This window comes from Panthera tigris, chromosome B2 (genome assembly GCF_018350195.1).
Source record: "Panthera tigris isolate Pti1 chromosome B2, P.tigris_Pti1_mat1.1, whole genome shotgun sequence".
Taxonomy (NCBI): domain Eukaryota; kingdom Metazoa; phylum Chordata; class Mammalia; order Carnivora; family Felidae; genus Panthera; species Panthera tigris.
The window spans coordinates 141,756,691-141,783,967 of NC_056664.1; the positions used below are offsets into that span (position 1 = coordinate 141,756,691).

Here is a 27,277-nt window from a genome sequence, read left to right on the forward strand (position 1 = left end):
GTAGGGGATGGGGACAAAAGCACAACTCTTACTAGTATAGCAAACCTGATTGAGTTCTTCCTATATGCTTCCTGCACTGTCCTGGATCCTTCATTCTTTCATCTATGCCCGCCAATGACCCTGGGGGTTTTCCACGTGTCTCTGATGTACAGAGGAGGATACTGGGGCCCTGAGAGTTACTTAGTCGTCTGCCTAGCAAGTGGGGGTGGGTGGGCAGGATTTGAAGCCAGGCTGCAGATACCAGGCCAGCGCTTTGGACCACGGGAGAAGAGATTACTTTTATACACATGATGAGAAAAACAAAATCTTTGCTTAAAGCATGCCCACGTACTGAGACTGAAAGGCCCTTCCCACTGCCCAGATGTCATTTTTTAATTCTCCAGTGGGAAATCTGGGAAGGAGTTGAACAAGTAGCGAGATTTGTGATACTGAAATATTTTCAGTCTTACTTACCTACTGTATTGTGACTTTATGAGACCAGATGAAATATGTATTTATAAGAACGCTTCGGCCTCCTGGATGCTGTTTTCTCCTGCCTCCCTGTGTGTGCTGACTATATCATTTAGGGTTCTGTCAAAGGCAGAGACTGCTGCTGGTCTCCTCTTGCCGCGTCACTGGAAGGCAGTGCCTTCAGGTGTCTTCTCGCCTTCTCTGCTCAGCCAAGTTCTGTCTGTGTCATGGTCATTCTGCTCCAGGCCCATAAAGGGACTCGTTGAGTGTGTGCCTCTCCCATGGTTTCTCTCCAGTGGTGTTTTAATAACTCTTATAGGGCCTGTGTGGGAGGGAGAAGCGTCCAGTGGGAAAGTAATGTTGGCTCAAGCAGTTCTGGAGTTCTCGGTGGCCCTAATGGGGACACTGGCTTTCCAGGCGGCTGAGCAGGGACCTGACTGAAGGTGTGTGCCGAGGGGAAGGCACTTTCTTGGAGCTGTTCTGGCCAGTTCCCAGACCTAGCAAAGGCCACAACCATACAAAAAAATTACAAGATAACAGTGAGAGAAAACGTTCAATTTTACAATTCAGTGGTTTATACTTGATTATCGCAAAGAAATTAGAACATGGAGGAAACCAGAGTAAAACCAGGGAGGAATGCATAGAAATGGAAGAAATCAATAGTTATTGGACTAAGGAATCTCTGGTTCATGGCCTGTCATTTATAAGGCTCAGCGCTGGACCACTGGGCCTAGAGAGGCCAAGGGGGAGCTCCAGGCTGGAAGAGGCATGGAAGTCTGTGAACAGTTGCTACCCACAGTGAAATCTGGAAATGGGCACGTGCCTCCTGTCCTCCATTGGAGGAGACAGTTGCCTTGTCAGTGTGGTTGGGGGGCGACCTCAGAGGAGGCAGGACTCAGCTGGGCTGGGAAGGAAGGGGGAAGGAAGGGTGTGTCGGGCCTGGAGGGAGAGGAAGGACTCGGTGACTAATCATCAATGGAAATAGGAAGGGCAGGTGACAAGGATGGTTGGTGACTGTTTCACATTCTGACAGGACAGTTCCAGGTGCCTTGAACAGGGAGGTTTCTATACTTATGTGACTTAGTGTCTTGAGTTTCATTTTTAATTGTGGTTTTTTTTTTCTTTTTTTGGTATGTATATTGAAGGGAAGCTTTGTTTTTTGTTTTTTTTTTTTTAATGTTTATTTTGAGAGAGAGAAAGAGCTTGTGAGCCAGGGGAGGGTCAGAGAGAGAGAGAGAGCACGAATCCCAAGCAAGCTCTGCACTCTCAGTGCAGAGCCCAGCTCGGGGCTTGATCCCACAGTCCCTGAGATCGCAACCTGAGCCGAAATCAGGAGTTGGATGTTTAACCGACTGAGCTACCCGGGTGCCCCGGGAAGCTTCTGGTTCGAATCGAATACCCATGAAAAGTGGCTTAAAGAACAGGAGCATCGAGAATTTGAAGGGGGCATCTCCAGGGCCGCTTCGGCAGCTCTGTGTCCCTGTGTGGCCTAGGTAGTTTCTGTCTCTGGCTCTCAGTCTGGGCCTGTCGGCTGTGTGCACCTTCTGACGTGACGTGTGGCTGTGGCCATGCAGGCAGCGCTCCCCTGCACGGCTCTCCCCACGGGGACAGAGGAGGCTCTTCTCACACATCTCTTTGTGAAGCAGGGAAACCTTGTCTAGCAGCGCCTGGCTGGTTTCCCACAGGTTCTGGGCCCCAGTGTGGCGGGGGGGGGGTGGGGGGGTGGGGGGAGGGAGACTGGGCAAGTGAGGCTGGTCTCTGGAGGGCAGGGAACCAGGGGAGGAGGAGGCAGAGTGTGGCTCCGGGCAGACAGCAGTGGTGCTTCTGCCCTGCCCCCGAAGAAGTCCCTTCGTCAACCATGGCTCCTGTTCCTCCTTTAGAACGAAGTGGGGATTATGGTGGGTGAGTTGTTTCCAAAGAAACCCGTGTGATCATGTCACAGGCGTGCCAGCGACTGTTGGTTGTGGAGTGTTTGGCTGTCACTCACCGTGATAGGGAAGCCACTGGAGAGTTCCGGCGGACTGAGAGTGAACGCACCTGGCTTTCAGAGCAGCAAGGCGGAGAGCAGAGGGTGGGTGCTCAGCCCAGAAGCGGGAGGACCGGGGGAGGCCTGCGGTGCAGTGAAAGATGGCAGGGCCTGACTGGGGGACCGAGAAGGGCCGCGACACGGTATATGTTGAAGGCTGTGTTGTTGCATTAGATGCGGGGAGTGAGCAGAAGACAGGTGTCGAAGGTGACCGCCCAGCTCTCGGCCTGAGCCCCTGGAAGGCTGGGGCTGCCACGTCCTGGGGTGGGGAACTCTGCAGGACAGGGTGGGGGAAGATCCGGAGTCTGGCTTTGGACGCATCACACCAGCCGCCCACCGGATGTGCAAGCGGAGGGTCAAACAGGTGTTCGCTGTCAGCCTGGGGCTCAGCTGGGCCGGGCCGTGAACGTGGAATTGTTCGCCTGGAACAGGGTGAGATCGCTGCGGAGAGCTGACAAGGGAAGAGGGCAAAGGGCAGCACGTGCCAATGTGTCCCGGCAGGACAGCGGCGACATCTGGCTGCAGAGGGTCCTGCGGGATGGTTTTCCTGCTGTTTCGTTGTGGGTATTGATGGCTGCACAGACTTCATGGTACCTGGAAGCAGTCCCTTGGGAGATGGTTATGAATATGCACAACGAAGGGCAGGCGCGGCTTGCAGCCATTTGGATGATGGCTGCAGTTTGGGGGACTGGCTTTCCAGTAAAGGTGTTTTTAGTTTCTCTAGGAAATAAGTCTGGGTGCTATTTTAAGTCACCCATGAAACTGAGATTAATTTAGAAGGGACCTAAACGGTCCAAGCCAAAGCTAAGGGGACAATCTGTTCCATTGAATTTGAAAGGTCTTCCAAGGCTCCAGGGGCTCCAGGGAGGTCTGCATTTTAGAGTGTGTGTGTTAAATGCCTGAGTGTGAAAAGAGACATGCGCCTGGAGAGGAAGACCGGCGTCTGGGTCCCATCCAGAAGAGAAAAAGGAGGGACAGCTGTCCTGAGCTGGCAGGGTTTTGTCCGGGGCCTTCCTGCTCTGGTTATCTGGGTTGAAGATCCCACCACATGCGGTGCTTGACTTGGCCAGGGTGTCTGGGGAAGTGGGGAGTCCTCTCCCTGCTCCCTAGTATCTTACACCAATTCAAGGGAAGTACGTGAACACTTTTGAGATAACTAATGAAAGTTGGGCAGGTGTTTTCTTGTGTCCAGCGTCCATGGCAGATAGATGGGCACTTTGTCTTCAGGCCCTCGGCCGTGTCGTGCAGGCCACGTGTGTTGTAATAGGTTAAAGTTACGAGAGATGGGAGGGAGGGGAAGCTTCCTGGAGAAGGTGGGACCTGCAGGTGAGCCCTGTGAGGCAGATTTCGATGGTTTGGTGTGGAGAAGAGAGAGCATTTCACATCAGGAGAGCAGTGTGTGAAGGGGCTGGTCTAGAGTCTGGCTCCACCATGGTGGGAAACATTAAAGAAATTAAGCTCTGGATGCTGATGCTTGGGTTTGAACACCGCCTCAGCCGCTTAGTAGCTCGCTGGTCTAGGGCAGGTTACCTGCTGAGCCGTGGCACGGCACCCAGGGGAGGCATCTGGCAGGCTGTTGCAGTGACCGTGCTGGGCGTGGCCAGGGCCTGGGCCTCGAGACCCCACATGGGGAACGAGAAGTTAGGAAGCAAAGCACCCCTCCTCCTGACTGGCTGCAGGTGTGGGGTGAATGAGAGATAGGCATCCTCAGAAGTGACTCCAAGGTTGCAGGATGTGGGATGCAGAAAGGGGAGAGGCAGGAAATGGGCAGTGGAAGCAGCTTTTTCATTTGTTATTTTGTTTTTTAATGGGTTCGGTTTTAAACTTATTGACCATAAAGTGGTGTAGACTCCTTAGTGAAAATGTCTTCGGGGACACTGTCTCAGGGTGGGATCAGGGGCAGGGAGGGGGTTGAGATGGTTCCTGGAGGTGGGAAGGAGTGTGAGAGAGGAAGCAGGAGAGAGGAAGCAGGAGATGGTCCGGCATCGGAGAGTCCATGCAGTGTGGTGGCATGGGTGACAGCAGAGGCCGAGCGGATTAGGCTCCTGGATCGGAGGCCTCTTGGTGTCATGCTGTGTGTATTGCCTACATCACAGCCTTGCCTCTGAGCACTTAGGGAATATTCCTTCCATTGGTGGCCGGATCCTAGGGAATACAGGTTGCCTGCTCACTGAGACTTGCCTGGGCCATCGGCTAGCTTGATGGTCAGAAACACGTTGGTTTTTCAGCTGGGAGGTGAAGTGGGAGGTAGGCAGAGAAGGCGCTGGGAGCCTGGGTCAGGCAGAAAGTGGTTGTGGGGCGGCTGGCAGGGCGGGAGGAGACGTGAAAGGAGACCCTCTGGGGAGTGGCCTCGACTCCCCGCTGCTGCCACTCACAACGCCACTACTTTGATTGAGCAACAGTGCAGAATTGTGATTCGTCTCGAATAGGAAGGTGTTTCTGAGACTTAGGAAGTCCCTTGATTTTGAGCGAACTGCTGTGGAGTTTTTAGACACGAAGCCGAGAGCAAAAGGAACCCTGGAGAGGACGCACCGTCGTGCGGAACTGAGCCATCTTGGTGCTGGTGCTGGCCCTCAGCACCCTGTGGCTGGAGGGGGTCCTCAGACCCCAGGCCCCCAGGGTGAGGATGCCTGGAAAGGTTTACCGCTGGAAGACAGCAGAAATGTGGCTCCGTGCCCAGCCTGTCCCCAGCAAGCCGAGGTCATGGCCGCGATTGTGCCCGATCACATTTTCTCGAGCAGGGGGCTTATTCCGCTTTCTCTGTGTCTTTTTTCCATTGACTTGGGTGAGGCCTGATTTCTGAACCAGGAAAATCTGTAATAAATTGGAATTAAGTAGCAGGGTTTAAAATTTTTTTTAATGTTTAGTATTTATTTTTGAGAGTGCATGCACAGGTGCGTGTGAGTGGGGGAGGGGCAGAGAGAAAGAGGGAGACACAGAACCCGAAGCAGGCTCCAGGCTCCGAGCTGTCAGCACAGAGTCCGTTGCTCAAACGGACTCGAACCCATGAGCCGTGAGATCATGACCTGAGCCGAAGTTGGATGCTTAACTGGCTGAGCCACCCAGGCACCCCTTAAGTAGCAGGGTTAAGGAAGGGAAGCACTATATTTGTATTCAGCCCTGGAGGAGGAAATTGGCACAGCGTCCCTGGGCAGGTGTTTGCTGCAGGAACTCGGCCTTGTGCTCCCGTTGCCCTGCTGATCTCTTTTCTCCCCATACCCTCTCGTCTGCTAAGTAACTGGGCTTTTCTAGCAAATGATTGATAATGTGTCTTAACGATAGGTTTTAAATATCAACATTTAAATGTAATTATTATTACTCTGTTTTTCTCTGCTTCTAACTAATGTCCTTTGGGCTCTCGCCTGTGCTCAGAGCCCTCAGCGCCCCTCAGAGCCTCAGCACAGGGTGGACGGGGCGGGGGGAGGGGGTGGAAACAGGTCGCCCTGAGAGCAGCAGAGTGGGGTGCCACAAGTGACTCTAATTTTTTACACAACCTTAGGTTTATGGAAGAGTGGCAAAGATAGTACAAAGTGTCTCTGCACACCCTTCACGCAGCTTCCCCTCTTGCTAGCGTCTCAGCGTCGCGCCACGTTTATCAGAGCTAAGAGAGCGACATCGGTGCAGCCCTGTGAACTACAGACTATTTGCATTTTCCCAGCATCTGGTCCATTTAGCTTTGTGTAGTGTTTTTTCCAAGTGAAAATGCCCCGTGCAGCTGCACAGAAATCTTCCCTTCTGCAGACTGTGCTAAGGATCTGCATTATTAGCCTCGACACCTGGGGATGGCAGAGAAATGACAAAGAGGACCTTGTTCGCATGCCGCCCCGCCTCCACAGGGCTTTCTCCAGAAGGGCACTCACGGAGGTGGGTCCCCTCAGCTCTCCCTGCTTCCCTGAGCCTCCTTCCTAGGGAGCGGCAGTTACTGCCAAGGGGCAGAGCTGTGACATCTCAGGCAACTGTTCTGCAGTGTCTAGGCCCCAGTGTCCCCATGTGTCAGTCGAAGGGGTTAGACTTCCTCCCTGAGGTCATTTCTGGCTCTAATATTTTAAGACTTTCAGGCCTCTTATAATCATTAGGATCCAAAATCAGAGTTGGGGTCAGACTATTTAATTCACTGGCCCTCGTTTTCATGCACAGCAGGGTCGCTTGTGGGTCAGCCTTTGGACTTGAGTCCAGAAGGAAGAGACAGAGTTACTACTCGTTCCTTTATTTCTTCACTGGTGCCGTCATTCAATGAAACACAGTGACACTGACCTCAGAGTTCATTCGTCCAAAGGTCTGGTGGGTCCTGCTGGAGAGAGCTGGGCTTGGTATCAGCCGAGCCACGTCTGAGCCAAGGTGGCTTCTGGGCCCCACCTTTGCCCCGAGATACCATCTGGCTGATTTCCTGCTCAGGAACTGGAATCGTCAGCCACGTAAAGGAGAGGTTGTATGTGTGCACACAGTACCGTAAAAGCAAATAACTTCCTTCCGTTTCAGTTCTCAGCCTGGTTCTCCCTGTCCCAGGCGTGTGTGCACTGTTCTGAGGTGTGAGAAGTTCCTCCTGTCCCAGCTCCCAAGACCAGGAAATGCTATGGGAATAAAAAGAATGTAAAAAGCAAAGCAAAACAGCCCCCCACCCCCGTCGCTCATCTCTTTGGGTTTATGGGTCTCCTCGTTAGGTTATTTGGTAGCGGTCGGCCGCTTGCGGGCCAGACCTGGCCTGCCACCTCTTTGCAGTCAGGTTGAACTGAAACACAGCCACGCACACGCGTGTTCATCACGCCTGCCTGCGTGTAGAGGCAGCAGTGAGGACTAGAGGCCGTGTGGCTGGCCGGGCCTCACACATTTGAAGTGTGGTCCTTCATGGATTTTCTTCTGATGCCTGAGGTAGGGCATTCGAAAGGAGAACTGATCCCTCCCCACTGCCGTCTTCTTCCAGAGCAGAAAACAGGACTGCATAGGCAGGGACCTCCTGACGGGGGGTGGGATGGATCCACTGAGCTGCTCTCCGCGTTGGAGTAAGTCACAGAGGACCGTGGGCGGCCTGCTCAGCAAAGGCCAGGCTGAGCTTCACCGTGCGGGTGGGTGCAGGTGCGGGGCTGTGCGGAGTCCTGGACAGGAAACGTGAGGCCGTGGGCTTCCTGGAGGGCCAGGTAGGAAGATGCGTGCTGGAGGCACCTGCAGTTCCCGGTCTGGGCTTGACTGCGCCAGCAGACAGAGCCGCGTGCCCGTGTGGGTTGGGGTCTTCCCTGCACCCGGGCTCTGCTCTGGCTGCTGAAAGTCGGGCTGTGTAGAAGGGCTGAGCCACCACGTGGGTGGGGTGGTGAAACACGCCCTGAGTGGGCGTCGAAGCCGCAGCACGTTCTCACGCCACGAGGAGTGGGGTTTGGCTGCATGCGGAGCAGCCCTCTCCCCGGAGCGCTTGACCCAGGGCTTAGCGGACAGTCCCCCACCCTCTGGTGGCCCCCGAGGTGTTTTGGTCAGGCGGGCGACCTGGGTCTTGGGGAGGCCCGCTCCCGAGGTGGGGAGGGGATGGCTCGATGCGGCCTCGGCCATCCCTGTGTGACCCTCACCCGCTGGCTTCTCTGCAGGCTGGCGCCCATGCGGCTGTACACGCTCTCCAAGCGCCACTTTGTCCTCGTGTTCGTCGTCTTCTTCGTCTGTTTCGGCCTGACCGTCTTCGTTGGGATCAGAGGTAAGCCGCAGTTTTTGATCGTTTTATCATTTACAGTTACCTCAGTACCCGCTTTTCAGCCCAGCTGAGCTGTCCCCACTCGCTGTCACCCGCTAAGAGCCCCGTTGTAGAGGGTGAAGTGCCACTTCTTCTGAACCCACTGGGTGAGGGGTAACCCTGGCCTTGCCCCACACAGCAGCCAGGGCTTGAGTTTAGCCTGGCAGCACCGGGAGGCCTTGATGGCGTACCTTTTAGCGGATGGTCCAACATTTCTGCAGTCTGCTGTGCTCGGAACCCAGCCTGGGTGCTGCCGAGTCCAGGACATGCTGGCCGATGGGGGCCACAGGCCATGTAAACGGCCCGGCGCAGCAGATTCCAGGGAGGGCATGAGATAGCTGTGAGCACGGGGCTGGGGTGACCGAGGGGACCCGGGAGGGTGCTCCAGTGACGCCCCAAGCTCTTGGCAGGAGGGAGCCTGCAGGTTGGCTTTTGCCTTGTGTTCAGGGCACCAGGTGCCCTGGGGTTCCAGAGCCACACCATAATGCTTTTAGCTTCAGAAATGCCTTTGAAATCATCCAGTCCAACCCCATTTTGCACAGATGGAAAACAGAACCAGAGAAGCTGGCCTGTTTTCAGCAGGTTCCCAGAAACCTGGTCTCTTCAGCCCTGTCTGGGGGGTAGGAGACCAGGAGCCTATGTGGTTGTTTCTTCTTTCTTTCTTAAATATATTTTTTACTGAGGGTGGTCTCTGATAGGTGTTTGATTACGGCATTTCCTACAAATGACACTTAGGCTTAGCCTGTCCCAGAGGCGGCTGGGCCTCCAAAGGCTAGTTTCTTAAACTTTTTTTATGTTTATTTATTTTTGAGAGACAGGGAGAGACAGAGCGTGAGCAGGGGAGGGGCAGAGAAAGAGGGAGACATAGAATCCAAAGCAGGCTCCAGGCTCCGAGCTGTCAGCACAGAGCCTGACGCGGGACCTGAACTCACCAACTGCGAGATCACGACCTGAGCCGTTGTCAGACGCTCAGCCAACTGAGCCGCCCAGGTGCCCCTCAGAGGCTAGTTTCTTAACCTACACTGGATGTGGGCTGGGTGAATGGCCCAAGGAAGCTGGGGAGAGGGAGGTCATTTATGTGCTGTTTGCCTGCTGGTGACGAAAATGATGGTGACAAGTAACTGTAGCCTCCTCTTTTCCTGCCCGTGAAGTCCCCAAGGAATAAGCTATATTAATCACAGCACAGGACATATCAGTCATCTTACTTGATTTTCATAACTGTCCTTTTAAGATTGGTAGGAGAGGCATTCATATTCTCCTGAACTGCCGTCTCATGGGACCTCAGCCAACTCGTTTCCTTAAGCCACTGTTGGCTGCAACATCCATGATTATATTCAACCTTTTCCACTCTTGCATAAATGAAAAGTGATACACCTGGGCTGAGACGAGAAGAGCGATGTCAGGATTTCCATGTCCCTTTCCTTCTTCCCAGTGAGTGCTGGTATTAGGGTTCTTCAGAGAAACACACCAATAGGATATACGTAGATACCGATATAGATGGATTTATTGTGCCTTCGGGGCCTGCTCGGGCCCGATCGTATATGCCCCCCTTCCGTCGGATGATGGAGTGCTGCTGTGCGTGTCCAGAGCCACGTCCTGATGGGTCAGCTAACACCCATCATGATGGGCAGCGCAGGTCTCCTGGTAACTTGGTGGCCCACGGGTAAGCGTTTAGTCTCTCCTAAGGCCCGGTAGGAAGGCAAGAGCTGTGTGTCACGAGGGGAGTGGTTATCTGTGGAGGAGGGCAAGGCTTTGCTCCAGACTCCCAAGGGTCTGCGCGAAGATTCATCTATGGGCCGTGCCAAAGGCTCCAAATGACATCCTTGTCTCCTGACATTTCTGACACCTTTTCATCTGCCGGATCACGTGGCCCCAGCAGCAGGCAGCCCGCACGGCAGCCCGGAGCTGGTGGAGAGCCTTCTCTTGTCCTGGCCCCCACTCAAAACTTGCAGCTTTTTGGTTCACGAGGTAAATGGGCCAGAGTATGACACCCACGCGAGGAACACGTTGCCTCCAAAATGCTAAGAGGCGAGGCCCGCTAGGCGTCGCGCCTCTGGTTTGGTTGTAGGGGAGCCAAATACAACGGTTTATCTTTCACCTCAGAAGGGATGGCTCTACGTGGCGCACGTGTATCTTGACCAGATTTCTTTCCGTTCTCCCACGTGCGAGTGTCTTACCAGGAAGTTTACAGTACTCGCTGCTTCTTGCTCACGGCGGCTTGTGGGAGGGAGAGGTGACCAAGGTCCGTGAGAACCAAATTAGGATGTAGGGCCGGAGATTTGACATTCCTTTGAGGGAGGACCGTGAAGGTGTATTGCTGGCCTGGCTTCTGGTGAGCCTCGCTCTCAGCAATGAAGAAAATGACGTTTGCCAGATCAGCAGCTGCCTGTCAGGTCCCAGAGGATGTGTGAATTTGCTCAAGCAATGAAACCCTGCCTGCAACAGCAGCTGCGGTTCGAACCACACCCGGTGATGCTTAGTGGCGATCTGCTGTTGCCTCCAAGAGCCACCCACCTTCTGCCCGGGCCAGATAGGCGAGTTGAACGTCGAACGGCCGTGTGGTGGGAACCTTTCAGGTTGGGGGATGGGAGAACTCACGGCTGCAGTCCCTCCAGGCATGCGATACTGCTTTTGATTATATTGTTGTAAGTAGAGGCTCCCTGCAGGGTGGGGATTCTGCCAGGCCCTGAGTGTATCTAGTGCAGTTCTGCGTTTGGAACTGGGGACCCACTGGGCCCATTGTGACATGTACCTGAGCTAAAACCCCACTGATTGCGTGACCTCCGTGAGTCCCTGCTCTGACTGGTGGACCGCACTGATGTTTTGGGTCTCCTGAAATTAGGGTCAGTTCAGAGCCGGTGTCCGGGGGTCCCCAAAATGTATTTCCTTTTCCCCAGTGTGCGGTCATCTTGGTAAAAGGTTGTAGGTTCCTTTGGGAGAATGATTAATAGTACACATTTTTGGCAGTGTACTGGGGTGCTTTCTTAAGGGGACCCTGTCTCCTCTTCACTCAAGGTTTGAGTCTGTAACCCGGCTCAAATCTGGAATCTATTGATGGGCTGCAACTTCCTGTGTTTATGATTCAGGTTACACTTTTGTTCACTTAGAATTTTCTGCTTACACAGATCAGGTAACACTATAGTGGGCTTCCTGTGTATTTCACTTCTGGAAACACCATAGTCAACTAGCCAGCACCACAGGTCTGTGTGAATCAGATGGTCGGATTGCTGCTTTGACTCTCCTGTTCGTTACAGTGACCATACCCACCTTGCTTTTGGTGGCTGAGTCCCTCTGCTTGGCCCCACCGCTGCTAGGATTCAGCGACTCCCATCGCGTTTGGTTTCCCCCCGTTCAGTGGTCATGGCTCCTGCTCTCTGGGTGGCCTGCCGAGCAGGGCCGTCACAGAGCTCTTTCAGGATGCTAGGGGCTCCCCTCACACATTTATTCCTCACAGTAGTGGTGAAAGGTCTGTCTTCTGGGCTCTTCCAGCAGGTCTTAAATGACAAATCCGCCCCAATGTTCTAGTCTCCCCAAGTCTCCCAATCCCCTCCTCTCCATTAAGCCAAGGCAGGTGTGGCATTTCTGATTTGCTCACTGGGGACCACCTTTTGGTCCAAGTTTTAACCAGCCAACCGAACTGTTAGAGCCCCTCCTAACTCCCTGAGCTCTAGCACGCAACGCAGTATCTCTGCTGAGTGAGCCCATGTCCACAAATCCAGCCTGATCCAATTTACATTCCTTCCACCGTGTTCCCCACACCCTTAGTAGTCGTTCCCATACACGTTCCCCAGATTTCTCTCTGTATAAATCCGAAAACTCAAGTATTCTTTGAGAGTGTAGTGCATCTCCTCGTGGGTCATATTTGGTGCCTCACCTTCAGGGGCCTGTTGGGACTTGAGTCTAGTTATTGTTCTAGAAGCAAAGAGGGAAGGTTGCTCAGCAGAATCTGCATCGTCTTGCCTGATCCTCAGGGATCACTTGCGTAGGTAATGCAGGGTCTTCGTCTAGGAAGGAGGTGGGAGGGCTGTTTCTACTGGGAATGGAGAGAACTCGTCTAGTGGCAAAGAAGATGCATTGAAACGTAGTAGCTCCACACCCCCAGCTTCCTCCGGATCCTCCTGTGCGTCTCCAGACCAGGATCCCACATCCCCAGACCAGGACCCCACTGCTCCCCAGTCAGTGCCCTCGCTTCAGCAGTGAGCCTGTGAGGCCGGTGTCCAACTTGCATTGTAATTCTGCCAGTTGCAGGATGAGATTCTGAGCTTGATTTTCAGCACTCAGCCCCTATGGCTACAGGTGATAAGGGTCTCTGTCAGGGCGCACAGAAGCTGTCAGATCATTTATGCAGCTCTGGAGCTGGGAATTCAAACCCCTGACCTCGCCTTTTCTTTTACCACGTTATCCAGGGACATTAGGAACAACCAGTCAACCTCATTCTATTTGTTTGTTATAAAAAAAAATTTTTTTTTAAGTTTATCCATCTATTTTGAGAGAGAGATAGCAGGGGAGGGGCAGAGACAGAAGGAAACAGAGAATCCCAAGCAGGCTCTGCACTGTCAGCATAGAGCCTGACATGGGTCTTGATCCCACGAACCGTGAGATCATGACCTGAGCTGAAAGCAAGTGGGACACTTAACTGAGTAAGCCAGCCAGGCACCCCAATCATTAGCATCTTTAAATCTAATCAGATTAGAGAGCCAATTCCAGAAACCCCAGAACCAGTATTAAAAAAGCTCATTATTAATATCTTGTTCCTCTTTAACCACTCTCAGTGCCAAACTCTGTATTAGTCAAGGTTCTCCAGAGAAATGGAACCAAAGGGGAGATACATATATATGTATATACTCAGACACACATATGCATAGGAGGGGGGAGGGAGGGACAGGGAGACAGGGAGAGAGAGGGGCAGGGGTAGAGAAGAAAGAGAGATTTACTGTAAGGAACTGGCTCACATGATAATGGAGGCTGAGAAGTTCCAAGATATGGAGGCATAGCAGAGCTGGTTAAGTTCCAGCTTGTGTCTGGAAATAGATGAAGACCTATGTGCCAGCTTGAAGACCGAGGACAAGACCAGGCAGAGAGCAGATTCTCCCCCATTCAGCCTTTTGCTCTGTTCAGGCCTTCAACCATTTGGATGAGGCCCACCCACATTGGGGAGGACCATCTTTTTTCTCATCTGTCCACTGATTCGCTAGAATCATGTTTATCCAAGTATCTGGGCACCCCAGGACCCAGTCAGTTGACACAAAAATCACCATCCTACGTCCTGTGGTAACATTGTTAGGATTTCAGATTAAGAGTGTGCTAGTGACCAGTGGGTTTGTCACCCCTCGTTTTGCAGATGTGAAAACAGATTCAAAAAGCCAAGTTGGCTAAGACTAGAGTCTGGACTTTGCGACTCCCAGTTCTTAATTCTTTCTGAGAAAGCAGATTGCCTTATTTCCTGGAACAGGGATTTACTGAGATTGTGAGTCTATTTAAAATAAGCCTCACTGTGGGCGAAAGCCTCCTTCCCACATAGGGACAGCCTGTCAGCATTCATAACGGTTCCAGACACATGTTGCTATGTCACTTACATACTTGCTGTACGTACTCGAGTATTTCCTTCTGTACATGGCGGTTCCTGGGCAGCAGGCTGGGGATGGTCACCCAGGCAGCCCAGAAAACTGGCATCCCAGCTGAGTGTGATTTATTGTAGAACAAATTAAATTAAAATCTGCTTCACACTGTCTCGTTTGATTGCTTCTTTTAAGGCCAAAACTCCGAACAGTTACATTGTAGGATTCCATGAAGCTTATAGATCTGTTATTTCAGGAAAAGCCTTGAGTATGCATTAAAATATTTTATGTTTTTTTATATCCTGAACTCAATACATATTTTTGGAAGACTGGATTAATTGGATGAACTGATAAATGTGGCTTAGTTTTTTAGCAGAAATTGTTATACTTTATAAAATCTATAGACAGTGTCCGTGTCATTAACGGTTTCTTGGATCGGAGCACTACTGAGTGAGCCCTCATTGAAAGCAAAGGAGAGGTTTTGCATGTCTAGATCCTGTGGAAGTCACACACATTGTGTGGTGGTCACGTGATGTTCGCCTGGTCTGCGATGTTGTGTGTCTGTTTGTATGTTTATATGTCCCCTAAGGACAGACCAGGAAAATGGGGCCACCTCTACATAATGCGAGTCTTTCTTGGCATTTGAAAAACAATCGATAGGGGCGCCTGGGTGGCCAGTTAAGTGTCCACCTTCAGCACTTCAGCTCAGGTTATGATCTCGCGGTCTGTGAGTTCGAGCCCCATTTTGGGCTCTGTGCTGACTGACGGCTCAGAGCCTGCACCCTGCTTCAGATTCTGTCTGCCTCTTTCTCTGCCCCTCCCTCACTTGGGCTCTGTCTCTGTCTCTCTGAGAAATACACGTTAAAAAAATTTTTAAGTGAAAAACAATAAATTAATTATTGACATAGATATAACCTGGTTTTTTCCTTCTCTGTTACATTTTTAGGGCCCAAAGTGATCCAGACTTCCGCAGCTAATTTTTCACTAAGTAATAGTAAAAAGGTAAGACTGGGTCGAAGTGGCAGCTGGAGGGGCCCTAGAAACTTCCCGGTGACTCAGACACGGTCCTGTTCTGCGTGGAGGGTCCGCGCACCACCCTTGCCCTGCAGCTCCCTTCTTCGGCAGCACGCATTTCTTGCAGCGCTGTCAGCCGCTGGGCCCTGGGCTCTTGTTTGCCGAAAGGTCCTTTTCTGCTGCAGTGAATACCGCAGCACTGTGAGAGGCCGGTGGTGTTACCTGTGAGGGAGCAGCGGTTCCTTTCCAAATGCTGGTTAACTCCCCCTGATGCCTCCCGCCCATGAGTCTTACTAGATTGTAAGTTCTAATAGTGCTCACTCAGGCATCTGACTATTTTTTATTATTTTTATGCAAGTGAAGATGCCGTCTCCATGTCGGGTTTCTAACAGGCACAGGTCTTTCTGACGATTGTTTGGTCATTCCTTGTATGAACTCGGTTTAAGTGAAAAATCCTTTTTCTTTTCTTGCTTTCATGTGGTTGATTCTTCACCATCTTTAGAGAAAAACAAAGGTCCTTCCAGTTGGAGAATTTCAGTACTCTTTAATAAATGCTAACTTGTGAGAGCCCAAACAACGAAACCCCTTTATTTTTCTGCATATCAGACATAGTATCTTTATCTGTAAACTGAATTCAGTTGTCCTACATTCTCATGGCATCATAACAAGTTTAAATTGGATTATTTGCCCCCAAATATCCTCTTGTCTTCCTTCTCTTAGCTCCCTGGTGGGTTTTCACCCTTAAGATTTTCAAAAAAGCAAAAGGACAAAAATGTCCTAAAGCTTACCTTGTAATCCTTTTTCTTCCTATTCCTAGTTTCAGAGGGCCCTCTGGTTAGCCCGCTAGCATGTGTGTTTATTTTATTTATTTCTTGCCCTGAGGATCTGATCTAAGAGGTGCCGCCATGGAGCTTCCTAACCATAGTTTGGTCTTTTACAATTTCTGTCTCAGAACGTAAGTCCTTTTTTGACACTGAAAATAACAGCCGTCCCACCAAACTGACTTGCTTGCAAGAGCTCACGCTCACTTCTGCAAGATGCTAGACCACCCGCTGGTAGGCATCATTGCCTCGGTGGCTTCGGGCACGCCTTCGGGCACAGGGAGTTTCCGCGGGGCTAAAACACAGAAATGATATATTTACATGCAGAGACTACACATTCTAATAATGTGTTTCTTTGGAACCCTGGGTGGTTTTCAAACACTTACACAGTGTTCTCTGTATTCCGGGCTGCCAGAAGCCAGTATTGTGGTTTTCACAGACACTGCTCAAAGTGTCATTGGCAGAAGTATTATTGGCAACCTGGTCCCCTCTAATTTTTCTCTCCAGGGGTGTTAAGACTTCGCTAAGGCTGAAGACAACCAACCTCACCCAGCAACAGGTCTGGCACACTGGTACTGGGGAACGATTCCTGTGAATACGGAAATACGTCTTTGATGTCCTTTATTATCTTAACAACACATCTCATTATATGTACTTTTAGTTTTTTTCTCCAAGATGGCCTTTTGGTATTTAAGTAGGAATGTGATCCCAAGGCTGCAGGTGGTGGAAATCGCCTGCTTAGAGGTGTTTGTAAGACAGAGGTGACTGCAGTAGAAAGTCCTTTCTTTTTCTGGAGGCAGAATTTCACTGTATTGTCTAAATGAAAGCTGCACATTTCTGTTTCAGAGCTAACACTCCAACCTTTTTTGCTAAATGTAAATTTTTGTATGTTAAGACAGACTGAATGAAAAGGTCATATGGATTCCTTAACTTTTTTTTTTCTTTTTGCCTTAGCTGAAGCCAATTCAAATACTTTCAAATCCACTGTCTACATATAATCAGCAACTGTGGCTGACATGTGTTGTTGAGTTGGATCAATCAAAAGGTATGAAGTCTGGCATTTTGGAATGATTTTTCTTTGTACCAAGCACCATATTTGAAAGATGGAGGGAGCTTTAGAATCTTTGAACAAGTTCTCAGAGGTGGATCACAAGGATGGTCATTATTCTTTATAATGGCAACAAATTGAAAGCCCCTCAAAAGTCTGCCAGTGTCTTCCAGAGTAAGTTAGAAGTAAGTCAGCATTGGTCAGCTCTCAGGGAGCACCGATCAGCTTAGCTAAGTGGCTGCAAAGCGTAGGTGCTGCTACAGCAGGCTTTTGCCTTGGCGTTCTGGGAGAGAATTAAGTTCTGATGCCCTGAGCCAATGGTTCTGTCCCCCAGGGAAAGTTGGCAGTGTCTAGGAACATTGTGACATTTTGGTTGTCACCACTGGGGAGGAGGGATGTTACCAGTATCTAGAGGGAGGAGGCCAGGGATGCTTCTAAACAGCCTGTAGTGCACGGGGCTGTCCCATGACAAAGGATTGTCTGGCCTCAAAATATCAGTGCTGCTGAGGCTGAGAAGCCCTGCCCTGCAGCACCCACGGTTTATAATGCATCGGCTCTGTTCGTCTAGAGTGGCACTAGTTACATACCATCCGGGGGCAACTGAAGAAATGACCACCCACATTATTTTCCATGTTCTGTGATCAGGCGAGAAAGAATTTGGTTGAGAAAGAATTTGAAAAGATAACCCCATGACTGCAGTAAATTAAATGAAAAAAAAAATGTATATTACAAAAAATTTAATCCTTTTTTATAACATTTCATTATTTTTTTAAAGTTTATTTATTTTGAGAGAGCGCAAGTGGGGGAGGGGCAGAGAGAGAGGGAGACAGAGAATCCCAAGCAGGCTCTACACTGTCAGCACAGAGCCCGACGTGGAGCTAGAACTCACGAAACCATGAGATCATGACCTGAGCCGAAAAGTCAGAAGCTTAACCGGCTGAGGCACCCAGGCGCCACAGTTTTTATAACATTTTAAAAAACAAAAATAAATTTGGCATCACTGTGTATTTTTATGTCTAGAAAATGGTCTGGAAGGATGGACACAACATGTTAATTATGGTTATCTCTTGGCGATGGGATTATAAGTGTTTTATTTCTTTTTAATGTTTATTTTTGAGAGAGAGAGAGTGAGCTAGCGAGCATGAGCAGGGAAGGGGCCGAGACGGGGAGACACAGAATCTGAAGTAGACTCCAGGCTCTGAGCTGTCAGCACAGAACCATGAGATCATGACCTGAGCCAAAGTCAGATGCTTAACCAACTGAGCCACCCAGGTGCCCCAGGATTAGTATTTTTTGTTCCTTGATTTTTTAACAGTGGACATAAAAACAAAGTAATAAATTATATAAACAGAAAAATAAATCTAGCTTTATTTTGGTGTAAAGTGAAGTTAAACATTTATGTGGAGAAATAAAAAATAAAATTTCATTAGCCATCAAATACTTGCCCTTTTGTGAATCAAAAATGATGGATCTGGAATGAAGGTTTTCACATAGGCTCCTGGACAATGGGTTGGAAGTAGAACCTAATGGAAAGGTTTTACTTCACTGACAAGTGTGAGGTTTTCAAATGTGCCAAGGCTGAGGTGGTCAAAGGACCCTCCTGGGCTCTTACCTTTGCAAGTGTGATGTGCCTGACATGGTCTCTGATGCTGACTTTCTTTCTTTTGTAGAAACATCTATTCAGACAAGCTTCCTCATGACTGTTAAAGTTGATGGTGTAGCTCAAGATGGAACCACCATGTTCATTCATAACAAAGTTCACAATCGGACAAGGACCCTCACCTGTGCAGGGGTGAGTGCATTTGATTGGTCAGTGATTATTCATCATGCTGCACTATTACATATGTGCTCTCTGAAGTAAAAGCATTGAGTCATACCAATGGGGTGTGGAAAACGCACCTAACTTTATACATTGATACCCTTAGAAATTCTTACAAACTTACACACATGTACACATGATACGTGAACCCACATATGATGCCTGGTGTCTACAGGTGACTCTTTACAGGCTGCTTGTCATCTCTGAAGTCTGCCGTTGTTCGTGGTCATTCCGAATTGCCGGGGTCTCGGGCGTCAGCCCTGTGATGAACACCCTGATCCACCTGTGGGGGCTGAGGCCCAGGCCCCTTAGGAAGAGCAGCCTGCTTGCTTGAGTGTCTACTTTCGGACGTACTGTGTGGTTATGGGTTAGGAAACCTGGTGGTCCAAAGTGAGAAAGGAACCCTCACTCTCGATTATTTTTTGGCACCATATTCTGTTGGAATCCCAAGAATCAGAGCCAGAACCCCTCTGTATAGAGCTGGGAAGCTCCCTAGGACTCAGCAGGTGGCCTGGAGAACATGGGGAACATCAGAAAAGAGAATGCATTGGAGTGTAGGGTTAGGAAAGTGGTTTCCCCAACAGGCCTCATGCCTGGCTTTCCATGCAGTCAGGTTTCATTGAGTCCCCAGAGCAGGCCCACGGAGCAGGCACTGTTACCAGAGCCCCAAATTATGTAAGAAACTGAGGCTCTGAAAGGTCAGAGTACTTGCCTGAGGTGACACTAGTGACGGGGGGGGGGGGGGGGGGCCAGGATTTCAGCTCGTGGTTTGTTATTGTGCAGCATGTATCCTTAGCAACCACGCACCGCCCGGTTGAGAAGAGTGAAGAGCAGGACTGTTTGTCCTGGCAGGAAAGGATTCAGATGGCAGGGCTCCTGTTGGATGGCTGGCCCCCGTCTGTGGTTCCCTGGCCCGCATCTATGGTTCCTCCCTGCCAGGGCCTGCTCCCTGGGACCGCGTGGCAGCTCTGCCCGCTGGGTCGGCCTCATGGGCCTGGCAGGTGCTGCTCCGGAAACACAAGTGACCAGACCCTCGTTCTGCCTCCTCTGTAATCACCCACTGGAGCAGGGCTGGGCCGGCCTGTAACGTGTTCTCCTTGACTGCAGGGTGGGGTTACGCCTTCCCTGACCGTCCTCATAAAGTGGCGAGGATCAAGTCGAATATCATATGTGAGCGCCTGCGGGTCGGTGCCCATGGGGGCCCTGCACCTGCCGTGTCTGTGTCCAGTAGGTGCTGTGTTAGCTCCCAGTACACGGGAGGGATGATGGATGCGGGGTCTGAAAGGGCCTCTGCTCAGGCCGCAGCCCTGCCTCCACCCCCGGGCAAGCTGGAGTCCGCCCTCAGCTGGCCTTGCTCTTCTCGTACCGAGCAGGCGGTCAGTGACTTCGTCCTAAGGCTGGTGTGACTAATCTTTCTGGTTTTCGAGGACTGAGGAGTTCCCAGGATGGGGGACTTTCCCTTTGAAACTGGGGAAGGTGTCAGGCCAACTAGGAAGACTCGGGCACCTTGTATAGTGCCAGGCCGCCTGCGAGGCTGCTTGCCTGCACTGCTGTGGCACTGCCCGCCACACTGTGCACCTTGACAGTGGCCCTTTGTGCCTCGCCGCAGTGTCTCCCCTCTCCTGTCGGTGGCCCTACTTCAGTTTACGCTGTGTCGCCTTGGGGACTTCTCTCTTCTGTTCTGTCTGTGCAGGTCCCACCCTAGCTCTCCCAGGAGCATTGCCCTGACTTAAAAAAAGATGGGATTTTTTATGTTGTAGAGATATCAACCACCCTTTACGCTGCCTTTGTTTTGATGTGAAGAGAAAACGCTGTCTGCCTCGGGTAGCAAGTGGTCCGCACCGGGCGGGTGACAGGCTGCTGTGCTTTCATCAAGTGATCGCACAAGCACATCGTAATCGGTGCTCGAACCACAGCTTGAACTCAGACCCCCTCCCCTCCCTCCCAGATCATCAGGTGAACTCACTACAGCTTTTTTAAACCTGAAGATATGTACAGCCTGAGGTATAACCGTGTTGTTAACGTAAACGTCCCCTGAAAGTCCAGATTTGTAGGAAGTGGTCACCTGTGCTACATGAATACCTTCACGAGTGCGATCCTCTCCATTCCTGATCACACCCAGGACTTAGCTGCCCCTCTTTCCATACGTCCTCCTGTGACCTGACTTTGAGGAACAAAAGGTGGATTTGGGTTTGCTGAGACCAGGGAAGGCATGCACACCACCTTCTTCTGACTTCTTCCCCGGCCCTGAGGTCAGCACCCCTGCCTTCAGATTGTCCTCGTATCTTTTGAAGGCTTCTTACAAACACCCAGATCTGTTTTCCTACCCTGACCTCACACATTCCTAGCTCGGGGAGCCTCTGATCAGTGGTAGGGGTGACTGCCCTGTTCAAAGCCACAGCCGTCACAGGTGCCACCCAGAGACTGGGCTGTCAGACACGGAGAGAACTTCTGAGGGGGTGTGCCAGGCGGCGTGGCTGTGCCAAGGTCACTGCCTGCCTGGCCACCGAGTAAACATCCCCATCCGGAGTGAGGGCTCCACCACCCCCAGTGAATAGAGGGGAGCCGGTTCCTAATTGTACAAGACAGAAGATGGGGCTCTTGGCCGACAGATGAGCACACACACCTGTGTGATCACACTAGCCATTGTTCCCACAGCCTTTGTCTTAGGTGTGGGCCTGACCTCCTAACAGAGACTACAGGGGCTCTGCGTAGGAAGGACCAGACATTGGGGCAAGGGGGCATGCAGTCCACTCTGTATATTGTGCAGCAGCTGTGGGAGTGAGCAGGGAGGAGAGTGAGGGTGGGGGGTCTGGTTTGTTGTGTCTTGGCTTACACCACCCCCCACCCCACCCTATTGTATTTGTGTGAACGTCAGGTTTGCATTGTGTAGTTACCTTTTTTATGCGGGTGACACTGTTCTGAATCATCCAAAGTAGAAAGATTCTAATGATTATAAACCATATATTTGTTTGTTTCCAAAAATACCCATTTGGTTCTTTTCTTTCTAAGAATTGTTTTTGGCTGATGTCTGAATTTTTCTGGGCTCTGGCAAGTTCCCTGGAGGTGGTTCATTGTGCTCCTGTGTCGTTGTCGTGTGTTACTTCATGGGTCAATTGCTGGGGGAGCCGACCTTGCTTGCTTTAAAAACACAGCTCTTCCTTGTGTCTTTGCAGAAGTGTGCAGAAATTATTGTGGCTCACCTCGGCTACTTGAATTACACTCAGTATACCGTGACTGTGGGATTCGAACACCTGACGCTAGCCATCAAGGAAATGAACTTTACAGTAAGTATGCCAGCTGCCCTCAGTGTCTCCGTGGCTTGTTTAGTTCCCAGCCTTCTGCCAAATGATTGAAATAAATGTCAGCTTTGAAATCCTGTTATTTGGGACAAGGGCAGACACGCACAGTTTTTAAAAACTATAGAGAAACCATAATTTCTTAAATATACGGAACCAAGAATAGCTTAAAGTAACAACATGAAGTTAGAAAGCCTTTGTGGTGTTTTGAGATTCAGAACAGAGAGAATAGAGAGTAGCCTTCCAGTTGGAAGGTCAGGAAGAGGTTGTCAGGTGCACCCTCCTGGTAGCCGAACACATGGGACCCCCTTCACCTTGCTTGTGGTCTGCCCTCGGGTTCCGCTGGGACCTGTGGTGAGGCTCGGGCACTGCTCTCACAGGGCCCACCCGGTGTGCAGCTTGCAGGGTTAGACTTCCCGGTCTTGTGCCCTGCTGGAATCAACCTCTTTGTTCCTTCCGTTCGTTTGTTCCACGGTATAACCAGCACAGTGACCGGGAGTATGGCTTTGAGCTGGTTTAGATCCTGGCACCATGAGCAGGTTCTGTTTCCTCTGTTTCTTATCTGTAAACTAGCTGCCTCACAAAGCCTGTGGATCAAATGAAGGTGGTAATGGGTTCCTTTTGAAAAGCAGCCTTTTATTGAGCCAGACCTCACATCCCCTAGAAGCAGCCTGGGGGCAGCCACTCCCCATTCCTCCCTCCCCCGTCCCTGAGGGACTGAGAAGTCACTCACCTTCTTTCTGTCTCTGTGGATTAGCCTGTCGGGGACATTTCATGTGACTGGATTCTTACCATGTGTGGTCTTTTGTGACTGACTTCTCTCCTGAAGCATAGTATTTTCAAGAGTTCATCTGTGCTCTTGAGGATGTCAGCACTTCATCCTCTCTCTGCTGCGTGACGGTTCACTGTGTGGGTGGACTGCATCTTGTGTGTTTGCTCATTGCTTGATGGGCATTTGGGATATTTCCATTTGGGGCTTTTATGAATAATGCTGCTGTGAACGTTCATGTGAGGGCTTTTATGTGGACTGACGGGCACCCTCTCCTGAGAGGTTTGACGTGTAGGCCCTCTTCTGCGGTCTTGACATGCACGGCCTCACCCGCCCCACCTCTGTACTGGTGCCTGTGGTCCCCATTTTCCCGGGGGGCCTCTGGAGGTCAGCCAGGCTCGGAATCATTCATAGTGCCTGTTCATCGTAGGCACTCAACAGATGGCACCTGTTAGCGTTCATATTACTTATTTTTTCACTTTCTGTCTCCAGACTACCTCGAAGTGACTTTTATTCTGTACCTATGTGATAGCTTTGCAGATATTTAAAAATGTTGTCTCGGTCCCTCTGGGGTTCTTCCTTGACATGGCCCTCGGGTGGCTTCTGTGCCCCTCGGGCTCCTGGGTTTCCTTTCTGTGGCTGCCCGTGTCAGCCTGGCCGAGGGGACGGCTGCTTGTCAGGCAGAAGGAGTAGGTGGCCCTCCAGGTGCTGCTGGAACCAGACAGCTGGCTCCTCTGGCAGCCTCCTCACCTGTCGGCTTGTGTGCTGCCTGCTGGTAAGGACTCCTTGGACTTTTTCCACCGTAACTGCTGTTGAGTCTGGCCTTTTTCATTCTCTGCTTCTTTGGTTGGTTTGTAACAATTCTTAGACTCTGCTCAGAGCTTAACACTTCGCTCTTGAATTTCTTTTCAGCAGCTTTGACTTCTTGGTCTAGCCTCTCCTGATCTTTTGAGTTTGAATCTGGATTCTGTTCTTTGTCGTATGAAGATTTCCTAGAGCTTTGTCCTCAGAAAGTCTGGCCAGCATTCTGCCTGTGTCCTCAAGTTCAAAGGGTCTGAGACAGATGCCCCAAGCTCAGCCTTGCTGATCCTGTCCTGTGCTAATCATCTGTGCTTTAGACTTTGCTATTTCAGAATTACCTGGAATCAAGAATGCAGAAAACAAAGAGCACCATGTTTCTCAGATAGGGGACCTCTCCTTTTCATCTTTATAGGAGCATCACCCCCTGAAGGCCTTTACCAAAGTTCTCAGCAGCTCTCCCCCAGGCTTAGTTCACCCTGAACCTGTTACATGGGTTTGGACTCTTCTTTTGTTTGTTTTTGATTGAGGTTCTCTCCTTTCATCTTTTGTATCTATTTTATTTTCTCTGGGACTTCTTCCCAAATAATTTGATACATATCTCAGATAAACTTGGTACATGTCATTCCACTGTTGCTAAAGAAGGCAGGTGATGTGATCTCACTGGGGGAGTCAATGAGGAAGTTGCCGTCAGAACAGCTCACCTTGAATGCCAATAGGCAGAGCTTTGTTTTGGGTGGCGCTCTTCAGGAAGTCCAGAATGCTAATACATAAGACCCTTGGGATTTGTGAGGGATGTCACCTAAAAGTTTTCTACATTTTTGTACATTTCTGTATTCCCAGTACCCAACAGTGTGCCTGGAAACAGTTAAGCTTGAAATAAATATATCTGGGTTGAATTGAAGGATAACACCATAGCACTTCACAAATTAAGAAATTCAGATGGCCAGCGGACTTCGGTTTTTATCCTTGCTTATAAACCCAAGGGTCAGAGAATTCAGAAAGAAATGTCTTTTTTTAAAATTTGTTGAATGTTTGTTTATTTTTGAGAGAGAGAGAGAGAGAGAGAGAGAGAGCATGGGAGGGGCAGAGAGAGAGGGAGACACAGAACTTGAAGCAGGCTACAGGCTCTGAGCTGTTATCACAGAGCCTGACATGGGGCTCAAACTCACAAACTGAAATCATGACCTGAGCCGAAGTCAGATGCCTAACCAACTGAGCCACCCATGTGCCCCTAGAAATGTCTTATTTTAACCTGGAAAGTGGTGAAAATACCCACAAGAAAAATAACATCTAAGGTCAGTGAGATGCAAGGACATACATTCTCTCGTACAGTTTAATGGTGTAAATTGATTTCAGTGTTGGGGGCAGCTAGGTGGTGTAGCAAAGCCTTTATGTGCATGTTCTTTTTTAACCATAGTAATTCTACTTCTATGAATTTATTCTAAGGAAATAATTAGAAATGTACACAAAGATTTCTGTTTTTCGTAGCAGGAAGTTGTGTGTAATCTGTATTTCAGTAGAGTTCTGGTTAAATAAATAGATTAGTTTTTCTGTAGCTGTTAAAATAATGAACTAGTCACAAAATATATTAAATACCACAAACTGCTATTGATTTAAAAAAGGAAAAGAAAAAGTGTATGAATTAAAAGTATTGATTAATATTTTTTATTATAGAAAACTCTAGAAAGCTATCTTTGGGTGGTGGGTTTACTGTTTGATTTCTTCTTTTCTTTTAAAAAAAAATTTTTTTTAACGTTTATTTATTTTTGAGACAGAGAGAGACAGAGCGTGAACAGGGGAGGGGCAGAGAGAGAGGGAGACACAGAATCTGAAACAGGCTCCAGGCTCTGAGCTGTCAGCACAGAGCCTGACGCGGGGCTCGAACTCACAGACCGTGAGATCATGACCTGAGCCGAAGTCAGACGCTTAACCGACTGAGCCACCCAGGCGTCCCTCTTCTTTTCTTTTTTTAAAATATGTTTATTTATCTCTGAGAGAGAGAGAAAGGTGGGGAGGGTGGGACAGAGAGAGAGGGAAACACAGAATTCAAAGCAGGCTCCAGGTTCCAAGCCATCAGCACAGAGCCCGATGTGGGGCTCAAATTCCTGAACCTTGAGATCATGACCTGAGCTAAAGTTGGATGCTTTACCAGCTGAGCCACCCAGGTGCCCCTGTGTGTGTGTGTGTGTGTGTGTGTGTGTGTGTGTGTGTGTGTGTTAATAATGAGCTTTTTATTACCTTTATAATCAGATGTGAAAATTATTTTTTTTAAAAGGCTCCTGAGACAACTGATATTTAAAAGAGGAAGTCCAAGATACCCTCTGGCAATTCACTCTAAGAAGCTTAGTTATTGAAGAGCTACCTCAGTAAATCACAATTTACTGTTATGTCTAAACCTCATACAGAGATGCATTGAGAAATCAGAGAACCTTACCCAAAGTACTTCTGTATCTTTATAAAACTGCTGTTGAAAAATATCCATTATGTTGTGAACGCTGATCTAAACCTCCATATAGGATTCCTTTTGACCATTTGTTATAAACTCCTTTTACTAGAGACTGAAAGGTATATAGCTTGTCACATTTCACTTTTGCTATTAGCTGCTGGAAATTTCAGAAATACCAGTTTTATGCTGAATTGTGACAATTACTAATATGCTGATATAGGTTTCTGGTATGATTATTTGCCCTCTTTCTTTACAGTTTTGCCATTTAAAAAACTTTAAAACTTGTTCCTGTCTAATCTGTCTTTTTATTATAAGCTGACTTCATTTCCTTCTCAGAAGTAAACGAAGTGTAACAAATGAAATACATTTAAAAAGTATATCAGTGATGCTATGATACATGCACCAAATGGCTAACATAACAAAGTCAAAAAGATGCCAAAGCTGGCCAGGCCGCCTAGCAGCCAGAGCTCCTGTGCTCCACTAGTGGAAGTGTAAACTGATACACCAGAAATGCACAAACATCAACCAGAAGACATGCATTTCATTGTTCATGTCTTAGCAACATGGTTCTTAATAGCTCCAAACTGTACCCATTAATAAAAGGAATGCTCATAGTGGCACGTCCTTTCCTGTAATGGAGTATGTATGGCTATGAGGAGGAGTGGTTACAGCTACGTGCAGCCTTAGGGATGACTTTCACAAGCATAATGATGAACACAATAGCACACAGTGTGTGATTCCATTTATATAAGTTATATGAACAGGCAAATGAATCTGTGCCGTTAAATCAGGATTAGTGTTACTCGGGTAGGTTAGTGACTTGAAGGGGCATATGGGAAGGGACTTCTGGGGTGCTGTGATGCTGTTTCTTGATCAGAATGCTGTCCACACTGGTGTGTTCCATTTGTGACAGTTCATTGAGTTGTACACTTAGGGTATGCATACAGGTTTTCATAGGTATGTTACCTTTCAGTAAAAACTTAACAAGATATGTGATTAAAATCAGAACTCAGCAGGTTGGTGCCTGTTTAACCGCCTTCTTTAGACTGTCCTTGCTTCTTTGACAGAATTTGATGTATTATTCTATTCCTGTTGTTTGGTGTTTTCTAGGAAATCTTTGGCATTTGGAGACTTGAGTTCTGTGTTCTCCCTGTGTGGGGTGGTGGCTGTGGCTCTTCCTCAAGAGCTGCAGGACCATGTGGGCATCTTCCCCTGGGCTTCCCCAGTTCTTTCTCATTGATAGAAGTCGTGTTCAGGGTGAAAATTACCCTGGTTGCTACTCCAGCCTACTGGGAGAGAGAATCGTCACGAGGGCAGGCCCCAAGTATTCACATGCTATGTTTTTGGCAGAAGACGTCTGTCCTTAAGCAGACACCTAGATGGTTGATGCCCTTTTCCTGTCTTGCCTGCTTTGTGGGTTTTATCTTCCATCTGGTGTGGTTGTTGAGGCTATGTACCCTTACTTTGAGAAGCTTGATTTCGCTCCTTTCGTTTTCATTCCCATACTCCGTGA

General features: G+C 49.4%; 1 protein-coding gene across 5 annotated transcripts in view; it reads left to right on the forward strand.

The window, feature by feature from the left end:
* TMEM181 (transmembrane protein 181) overlaps positions 1–27,277 on the forward strand; it is a 59,033-nt gene that overhangs the window by 4,279 nt on the left and 27,477 nt on the right. For 2 of the 5 annotated variants that reach the window (XM_042987433.1, XM_042987434.1), the window contains exons 2-6: positions 8,050–8,153; positions 14,694–14,749; positions 16,537–16,627; positions 18,301–18,422; positions 21,626–21,736. In XM_042987433.1, coding sequence (XP_042843367.1) covers positions 8,050–8,153; positions 14,694–14,749; positions 16,537–16,627; positions 18,301–18,422; positions 21,626–21,736 — 484 coding nt within the window. Of the gene's footprint in view, positions 1–6,193; positions 6,341–8,049; positions 8,154–14,691; positions 14,750–16,089; positions 16,142–16,536; positions 16,628–18,300; positions 18,423–21,625; positions 21,737–27,277 lie in introns of those variants that run through there. The other 3 variants (XM_042987432.1, XM_042987431.1, XM_042987436.1) reach the window with 3 other exon arrangements.